We start from the raw sequence: 10,813 nt of genomic DNA on the forward strand, positions 1-10,813 counted from the left end.
AACATCAAAACAGGGACTTACTGGATGCCAAAATGGGTCTATCGCGGGATGACCTTCACCACACAGCTCTGTGACCAATTTATCTACACATGGTCTAGAAATGGGTGAGTACTATAATACTTAGTGAGTGGTGCAGATAAACAAAATCATACACACACGCACACATATATAAAATATATGCACCATTTGTGGATATAGATGTTCTAGCCAATATCTCTCAATATAGGGCATATCATTATCCTTAAAAATCTCCAATGTGAGGGCATATCATCATCCTTAATATCTCCAAGGATCATCACACATATTGTTAGGCTTACCTTTAAAGCCGATCCAAGTTATTCAAATCAGTTGCAAATCTACCATCTTGAGACCCCTTCCCCCAAATCTTTGTAATTGTAAATCATCCTCCAACATAGTGGATTTTCCTTCATATGGCAAGCCCACTATAGAAGAAATGCCTTTAAGTTTTGTTCAAATTCTCTTTTACCCCTACTAACATTCGAAAAATAGACATAAAATAAACTGGTAGACTACTGATCCCTATATTTAACAACGTTGCTATCCCTCCCACTAGTAAGGCTTTTGCTTTCCACCCTACTAACCTCATTCAAAATTTTCAACCACAAGATCCTATACTTTGATTGAGTTTTGTTTTGTTCCCAATAGTAGTCTTAGGTACTTGGATGATAAGCTCTTGAGTTTACATGTAATTCTAGCAATCCATCCTTTGAGTGTGTTGTTCTCCATTCCTATGCTAAAAGGATGACTTTTTTTAAAAAAAATATTTTTAATCCTATCACAACTTTAAAGCACCTTAAAATTCTTTTGACATTTAACAAGCTCTCTAACTTTGGTTGACACATGATAAGAGTATCATCTACATATTGTATGTGTGAGATGGAAAAAGTTCATTTTCCCTACATTTATACCTTTGCAGAGACCAATTTTCATCGTTCATTAAGCAACTATAAGCATCTGCAACAAAGTTAAACAAAAATGGTGAACACAATGTACATATGATAACATCAATTGGAATGTGCAATGTATTTTTTTATAACCATATGGATATAGCCACATGGTAGAGCACTTGACATGAAATGTCAAGTGGATGATCCATTATCTTTTAATGGTTGAGTAACTAAAACAGTAACACTTATAAATTTAGATGATCAAAATATTACGTTTTAAAAAATTAGGTGATCAAAACTGAAAGTTATGATTTTTTTTGCTTGGTGTTATTAAAATGAAAATAGCTACAAAAGCTTCACAATTCAAATCTTTGAACCAAAACAAATGTTTGCTTAAGAGTACCAAATAAGCTTTGTCCAATGAGAGAAATAAGCAACCACAAGTATGAGGTAGGGGAAAGTACATCTTTCAAGCAAAGTATTTACAATCAGCACCCAAATCCAAAAATTTTTAATCATACCTAGACCTTCGGTGCTTTCAAAAAAATACAAAGAGAATAAAAAAATGATCAATTTGAACACATCATAAAGGAACATGTGTAGGTGGCTATTCCATGTAGTAAGTGACATAACATTGTGTTATTATATATGAGGAAGCATCCAAAAGCAGTAGGACATTAATAGGAAAAGAATTGTCTTTATTCAGCAGCGAAAATAAAGTTAGTTCACATGGCATTGGTCATGATCAATCAAAGAGTAGGTAGGAGAGAGCAATGAGTGAAGACTAGAGGTAGGCTATTCATTATAGCCAAGAGCAGCATATCCATGAGCACAATAAGATTAGAAGCAACAACAATAGCTTTTTAATCTCTTTGTGTTGCCTATCAGCAAAGCAAGTTAAACATGCTCAATCGATCCCCCCTCTTTTTTGCAAATGAGTCCACAAAATGGTTTGCTTATTGGTAAATGTGTCAGTAGGTGACATCTCTTGGCTACCCGCTACCCGAACCTGATTACCATTTATAAATGTTTTATTGTTATTTCAATAATTAAATTAAAAATATACAATTTTTACAAACTTTACAAGCAATTATTTTTGTTAAAACTAATAAATATATGAAAAGTATGGTCACTCTAATTATTAAAGTGATGACATTAATATATTTAAATAAAAAATTATTAGATTATTAACTATGTTTAAATAATATGAGTATCATATCATATTATAAAGGAATATAATTGCTATTATATATATACTTTTAATATAAATACATTTACTTTTTATTTTGTGTTAACATTACAAAAATTGTTACTTATAATATTATTAATTATAATATATATACTATTGTCTATATAAATTTATAATATATATGCTTAAACAGAGCTTTTGAGATTAGAATAGTTTTGGAACCTAACTATTTTTTTTAATTACATGAGATTAAAGACAAATCCATATAGTTAATTAAATTAATTCATGAAATTATGATTATTAATTAAACTTGTAATGTCTTTTAATATATATAGTTTATATATTGTGTTAACTTATAAGAAATATAATTACTATTATATATATATACTAAAATATTTTTAGTATATATTTTAGTATATATATATACTTTAAATATAAACATATTTATTTTCTATTTGTGTTAACATTACAAAAATTATAACTTATAAAATTATTAATTATAATATATATACCTTTGTTTATATAAACTTATAACATATAAACCTAAAGAGAAGTTGTGAGATTAGATTAGTTTTGAAACCTAGTTATTTTTTTTATAATTTCATGTAATTAAGGACAAACCCATATAGTTAATTAAATTAATTCATGAAATTATAATTATTAATTAACTTGTAATGTCTTTTAATATATATACTTTATATATATTAAGTTTATTTATAAGGAATATAATTACTATTACGTATATTAAAATATTTTTAATGTATATATGTACTTTAAATATAAACATATTTACTTTCTATTTTGTGTTAATATTACAAAAATTATAACTTATAAAATTATTAATTAGAATATATATACCATTTTTTATATAAAATTATAATATATATATATATATATATATATCTAAAGGGAAGTTGTGAGATTAGAATAGTTTTGAAACTTAGTTTTTTCTTTAATTTCATGTAATTAAGGACAAATCCATATAGTTAATTAAATTATTAAATGAAACTATGATTATTAATTGACTATTAATGTCTTTTAATATATATACTTTATATACATTTGGTTCATTTATAAGAAATACAATTACTATTATATATATACTGAAATATTTTTAGTATATATACACTTTAAATATAAACATATTTACTTTCTATTTTGTGTTAACATTACAAAAATTATAACTTATAAAATTATTAATTATGTTTGAGATATTTGTTATTGATTATTTAAATTTAAATTTTATTATTTGTATGTTTTATTAATTTAATTATTAGTAAATTATGGAATATGTATGAGAAATATTATTGTATATGGATATGGGTATGGATTTGGGTTTGGGTAATTGGGTACCCATGAATAGCATTTTAATAATTTTTTTATATAATCGGGTTTTTAAATGAGTTAAGGTAATTATAAGGTGATGGGGATGTATTAAGATTAGGGTTAGGGTTAGGGTAGTAATTTCAAAAATATTTGGGTAGTTAATAGGGTTCAAATACTTTATTTTTTCTAAGGTTAGGGTTCTGGTACTTCAAAATTAGCGAGTACCCTACTCGTTGACAACCCTAATATTCCATTTAGTAATTGTCAACAAAAGATTTCTGCTTTGTAAGAAGCCAAACTTGCCCACACCCAAAAACTTCCAATACTTTGCTTTGACATTACTTGCGTTAAGAACACTTTTGTAAAAAGAACTCATTGAATATTTGCCACTTGTCGACCTTTATTGAATCACCTTATCTTGAAAATTGGTTTTAATGGTGTAGTCGTTGAAGACCATGAGCAAGAATTGCTCCATTGGTTTTCCTCCCATCCAAAAGTGTTTATATGTAGCTCTATCTTCCAATGCCAAGTACTATTAACCCATTCACCAAATTTCTCAATCTTACCAACTTTGTTGGTTGCCAATGCATGGATCTTAGGGGACTCATTTTTGAGCAACATCTCATTGATCCATTTCATTGTCCAAAACTGAATATTTTTCTCGATGACACATGCTGAAAATATTTTTTTGATGGACACAATGGCTTACGATGTTTCCTCACATATTACAAGCTAATCTATTTCCACTAGCCTCTCGAAAAGGTCCATCGGGTAACCACTAGTCTTCTTGACGATTGCTGACCTCAAAATATTACTTTGTTTCTTCCCAAATCTCCAAATCTACTTATTCGATAGTGTCCTATTCTTTAGTTGCAAATCTACGATCCTAAGACCCCTTCAATCTCTATAATTACATAACTCCAATCAACAAAGTGAATTTTCCTTCATATGGAATGCACACTTTAGAAGAAATGCCTCTTAGTTTTTGTTCAATATCTCTTTGTACCCCCATTAACATTTGGAAAAGAGATTGAGCTTCATTCTTTGATTAAAAAACCACCCCTTCTATTTGAGATGGCTTTCCTAGCTACGACCATAGATCTGAAATGCACAAACCCAAATCGAGAGCTATTGCTTGCTTGCCTGGGTGGGATGAAGGTGTCGATAATCTCCCCATACCTACCACATATCATGAGCAACCAGTAGTTGGAAATTCTTGGAGAAAGATTACTTATTAAAATTGAGACAGTCCCTTGATCGGAGAATCTCGCGCTACCACCCCTTCTATTTCTCATCTCAATTATTTTTTCCTATGGCATTAATGATTTGGGTCTCTATATAGTTAATTCTCATTTCATTCATAAATTTTTGCCTTAATATCTAAAAAAGCTCTTAAATTATACACAATTATTCAAATAAGCCCTTAACTTTTTATTGTATTTAAAGGAGCCTTCAAACTTTTGTTTTAAACCAAATAAATCTTTAGGATTAATGGAAATACAGCTAACATTAGTCCCAATGACAATTGTCATTTTTTGTTCATGTGACATGCTAGCATGTCCTGGTAGTGGGTGAGGCTGCTGATCATTCGAAATCAACAAAAAAAAAAAAACCCATTTAAAATTCCTCACATTCTTCTCTTTCGTCTAATTAAAGTACTTTTTTGAAAATCTCCTTTTTTTTCTCTAAAAGCTAAAGGTGTAAGATTTTTAAATTTTTTTTGGATCTGGAGAAATAGAAAGGGATTTTCGATAAAAAACTACTCTGATTAGAAGAAAAAAGAAAAAAAAAGAAAAAAATAGTGTTTTTTTTGGTGATTCTGATGTTGATCAATGACCATCAAAACATGTTTCTTGCCATATATATGACAAGCTCACCTACCATCAAGAAGCCACGTGGTCGAAAATCACAATTGTCTTTAGGAATAACAATAATTATATTTTCATTAGTTTTAAAAATTTATTTGAACCAAAATAAAAGTTCAAGTACTTGTTTAAGTGTAACAAAAGATTAGAGGTTTATTTGAATAATCGTATATAGTTTAAAAGTTTTTTTATATATATATATATTAAGTATTCATTTTTTTTAACGGAAATTAGAGTAATGATAAACATTTGAGTATCTAATGTACCAAAAAGAATAACACATTTGATATCTCTTCTATCACCTTTTATAGATCTCCCCCATTGCTTTTACAATCAATATTCCTACTATTATCCATAACATCAGTTGTCATCACAGTTTATATATATCTTAAAGAGAAAAGATCAGTGCATAGATTTTATATTTCATGTACATAAATAATAATAATAATAATAATAATAATAATAATAATAGTATCTCCCTCCAATTCAAAATTTTTATTCTTAACTTTAATACATCTAAAAATTTTGTTAGCAAAAATTATTACTTTTTATTTTTTGTTTAACATAAGAATATAAAACATTATAATCTTATCTTTAATACATAACCGTTTCCAAATTTTATTTTCCAAAATTAATTAAGAGAAAATTCAAAAAGAAAAAAAATTTATAGCTTCATTAAAAAGGTGATAAGATTGGCAAACAAAAATTTAGTAAGATTTATTGTGTTAGGAAATTATGGAAATTATGCAAAATCATTTAGGCTATACATTTGGCTGTTCTTTGTACTAAAATCTGTTTGGATACAAAAATAAGTAGTAATTTTGAGGAAGTAAAAATAAAAAGTGCAATCTATTTTTTTTCCCATAATAATGAATGCATAGTTTTTCCTGCATATAGATTATTTATGTTATAATTGGTGCTACATTTTAATCATTTGTCATTTTAATAATAATTATTTATTTTGTTTTTTTTATCTTTGCTTATTTTATAACAACTCTTTAAGAAGTAAAAGGCACTATGTAAATAGTAACAACTAAAAGAAACCTTAGTAAACTTCATGAAATTAAAGAAAAAACAGTTATTTATTGGATAAAAGTAGTATTTATTTATTTGAAGTAACTTTATGCACATAAAAAATGGGAAGAAAGGTAAATAATAAAATAAATTAAGAAAGGTATTTGCTAACAATAGTAATTGCCCTCAGTCAACAAATTATATTTGGGATCCTTGTTATAAATTGTAGTTATATATAAAAGAAAGAAAGGACCGTCATGCATGGCTTTTTTAGTTTATAGTGGAAAATTTAAAATCCCAAAATCAGTAAATGCATGCAAACTGTAGCAGATACCATGTTGTATTCCAAAAATGTAAGAAAGGAACAAAAAAACTCTCCAACCCATATTCTTAGTCACTTCAACATCAAAGTCTTTCAAATCTAATTCCCATTTTCAGGTTCCTTATTTCAACATCATCACAGCCTAAAGCCTATCTATTTCAGACCTCTTCAATGGGGAACGGAAACTAGGCCTTATTCTGTCAACATTAATCTCTTGTAATGTTGTCTTAAATGTTGTTGTTCTTTTGTTCATTCATTGACAAATCCAACATGGTCCAAATGCATTTTAAGGCAACCATTGCTTGATATCCCCACAACATCCCGTTGCACCCACTCCATGAAATGTAACATCACAGGCAATGAAAACAGTTCCAATTTCCAACAAAATACAGAATCCAAGCATATCCCTCCATTTTACATACATAGCAAATTAAGCAAGGTGAAAAAGTAGGGGATACAATCAATCCATTGGTTTTAGTTCTTCAGAGGAAGGAATTCGAAAAATGGGTAAGGAGTGAGGCTGGCAGTCACGGCTGCAACTGATATCTCATTCTCTTTCTCCTTAACATTATCGATACCATCGCCGCTACGAAGAGGGAAGAGTTGTAGGGTTTGGGATTCCCCAGGACCATCCTCTTCATTTCTGCAGGCACTGTTCAAGTGGTCTAGCACATTGCCATTCTCTCTGCAGGGAGATATAAAGATGTTCAGATCATGAGTCTTAATGGGCTGCTTTGGGTCCATTCTTCTTATTGCCGTTGGTATTGGCGCTGTGGGGGTAGCAGTGTTGGTAGCTGCTGCTGCGCTAGAGTTGTTAATGAGTTGGTGGGTGGAGGGAGGGCAAGAGTAAGACAATTGCATTTTCTGCCACGCCCCATTCCTTTCCACAATGTTCCTTCTGTGCTGTAATTCTCCTTCGTCGAATTGGATCCATCCATCTGCTCGACATTCTGCCACTGCTGCTTTTGCTGCCGTTTGTATTGGAACAGAATCCTGAAAAAAATTGCAATAATAAAAATAAAAATAATGAAGGACCATGCGAAGAAAACAAACAAAACAGAGCAAAACGCCATGACATGAACAAATAAATACTTTGTATGCATATATCCATGTGCAAAAAATTTGGAACCTAAGTTACAGTATTACATTCAAATCAAAGGACAAATGGTCCAAGCTGGGATGACATATTGAATTACTGGGGTCAGCAAAGTTTTTTTCCACTGTCAGGGTGCCCAAATTCCGTAGAATATTTTGAGAGGGTGCTCAAATCAATACCTAGCCTAAATGCCATGAATGCATATCAAGCACAGTACCCAAAATACCCAGCTAGTTTCATAACAGCAGCCCGACAGAAAGGAGGGAATGCAGCTTTTAAACCCTTTTCATTTCCCAACAAACAAGGCTTTTGTTGGTTCCCTGGGTATCTCTTCTTTATATATAGAAACTTTGAATCTATACCTCAAAAATCAAAAAATGAATCTTGTATGTAATCATATGCAAATCATGATCAATGCTTAATTATATGCTGTGATCTTTTTAGGGCTAAAGGTAATTAATAAAGAGAGTTTTAGCGAGTCTGTGAAGAAAGACACAAGGAAAAGGGAAAAAATAGAATAGATATAGACCTCTGCTAGTGTACTGCAGTTTGTAGGGACTGTCCAAGTTTTGGTCTGTTCAACTTCATAACCTGTCTTATTTGCTCCTGTAGACAAAAAGAAAAACAAAAAGAATGCAACTTTACATCTCTCTAACAACAAATGGAATGGTAAAAACTGAACAAAAGCAATCTCTTACCACTCATCTCTAACAACGAATGGAATGAATAAAGCAACTCATATCTAACATTTCTATGCAGCAAATGGAATGAAAAAAAAAAAATAAAAAAGAAAGAAAGAAAGAAGAAAAAGCAACTCATAACCAGACGTCTCAGAAGAAAACAAATTAGTGTAGCAAAAGGCCATACATATCAAACATATTCATATCTGCAATGAGAAGATTAGAGATTATTGTGCGTTGTTCTTCTTTTTCTTACTATATATAGCATTACATACCTGAATCTTTTCTTTCAAAGATATCGATGTCGACTCGACTGTGCTCATCTGGAGCTGATTCCATCTGCCGACGACGTTTTTGCCGTTCCCTTGCCTTGTGGTTTTGGAACCAATAGAAAACATTTTTTCCTTCTATCTTACCATATCTACGCAGCTGTGCTGTAATATGCTGAATTTGATCTGCTGTTGGGGTTCGAGTGCCTCTTCTATAAAGTTCTTCAAGGGTTCTTAACTGCTCAGGCGTTGGATTCCACCTTGAGCTGACGACAACAGGTTGTGTATTGAAATCCCTCTTGTTTTGATCTCCCGTAGCTGCTTTGAAAATGCAAAATGATAAGTGTTGAAACCCATGCATATATTATAGCCATGATGAAGAAGAAATTCAGGAAACAAACAAAAACTTTCAATGAAGAAGAGAAGAGGGTATATGAAGAAGGGAAGGGAAAGAAGAAGACGTACTTAGGTGATGGTTTAGTGCAAAAAAGTCGGTGCCATTGATACGGCTTAGACAAGGAGGGTTGTTTGCAGAAGGTATTGGCCTTGGAATAAGAGGCCTAAGTTTCCTGCCATTGAAGGAATCAGGCATGTTGAACTCCGCACTATCATTGTAACCCATCATCCACATCTTGATGAGCAGTACCAAAAGAGAAGACTTGCTCTCAAAAGAAATACTAATAATATGGTTTCTTTCACTCTAGCACTTTAGCTTGAAGGTCAATATTCTAAAGGGTTCGTTTTAGGGTTGAGAGAAATAGGTATTTGTACAAGAGAAAAAGAAAAGAAGCTGGACAAAGGACAAGGGTTTTAATGCTTTTTCCTTGTTCTGAAGGGAAATATGTGTTGATATGATGGAGCTGAGAAAATGGTGGTGAAGTTGTACAAAAGTGAAATGAAGCATGCAGGGAATGGGATGATGGGAGGTTCAAAAAAAAAAATCCCTACTTTCAAAACATAGGCAGTAGACATATGCTATCTAGTTGTTATATATATGTGTGTGTGTGTGTGTGTGTATAGAGAGCAAATACAGATTGATATACTAGCAATTATGAAAAGGGTGCTTTAGTTGAAGTGGTGAGAGGTGAGTAGTGTTTGAGTTTGAGGACTTTAGGAGAAAGGGATTGATCAAACAACGCAGAGAGAGAGAGAGAGAGAGAGAAAGAGATGAATTGGTGAATTGGTGTTGGTTCAATATGGAACAAAGTGAGGGGAAGACATGAGGTTGACTAATGACTAGGCTGTGTGTGAAGGAGAGGGAGAGAGAAAGACAGGTGTGGGAGAGATCAGGACAAAAGCAAAAAGTAAAGAGGGAAGAAATCAGGGAGGGGGGAAGGGGAAGCGTGGAATTCTGGGAGGGGATATCGGGAGTAGCAAATGAAAAACGACGTGACGATGATGAGGGTTATCATAAGCCTCATCACCCTCTCTTTACCCCTCATTTATTGTTCTTCTTATGTCTCGTGCCTTTCACACTTATTCTCAATCCGAACTGCCCCTCTCCTCCCTCTGCTTCCTTACCCTTTTCTTTGTCTATATTTCCTCTCTCCTTCCTTGCATCTGCACCCCTTCTCTCTCTCTCTCTCATAAATATACTTATGCAACATATATGTATATATATACCTTCACTCATATACATGTATGCATAACTAAATAAGTATATAAATACACAATATGTATATACTTTTTTTTTTATAATTGGGAGAAAGGGGATTCGAACCCTACTCTTTAAGAATGAGAATTATGCATCAAACAATGAGTCAAATGTTCGGATGCACACAATATATATATATATATATATACTTAACATATATATCATTAATTATTTGTGCATTAAATCTCCAAATGATTTTTTATATATATCTCCTTTTCTCACATTAATTAGATTCATTCTACTATTTTTTAAAGATAAATTTATTAAATTAATGTATACATATATGTATGTATGTAGTTATATCTGTATATAGACACATAAATGTGTATGAGGATTACTATTACCTTCCAAGTAAAATAAATGATGTTTTAGAATGGGAAAGAAAATAAGGAATGAAGTGTGTAAGTAAAACAAAAATCATTGAGCGGTGCACATATGCAGACATACAAACAACACAAAGACACAGCATTGTGATTGAAGTGTTGCATAC

The 10,813-nt window shown here is 31.3% G+C and overlaps 1 protein-coding gene across 1 annotated transcript; it reads right to left on the reverse strand.

Annotated features, from left to right (window-relative positions):
* On the reverse strand, window positions 6,657-9,673 carry LOC18604327 (WUSCHEL-related homeobox 1). The gene is made up of 4 exons (XM_007036734.2): window positions 9,135-9,673; window positions 8,676-8,987; window positions 8,250-8,326; window positions 6,657-7,617 (listed from the first exon to the last, which is right to left on the reverse strand). The coding sequence occupies exons 1-4, from the start codon at window positions 9,298-9,300 to the stop codon at window positions 7,099-7,101; spliced, it is 1,074 nt and encodes a 357-aa protein (XP_007036796.2). The 5' UTR covers window positions 9,301-9,673; the 3' UTR covers window positions 6,657-7,098.

Source organism: Theobroma cacao, chromosome 3 (genome assembly GCF_000208745.1).
Source record: "Theobroma cacao cultivar B97-61/B2 chromosome 3, Criollo_cocoa_genome_V2, whole genome shotgun sequence".
In the NCBI taxonomy this organism is placed as follows: domain Eukaryota; kingdom Viridiplantae; phylum Streptophyta; class Magnoliopsida; order Malvales; family Malvaceae; genus Theobroma; species Theobroma cacao.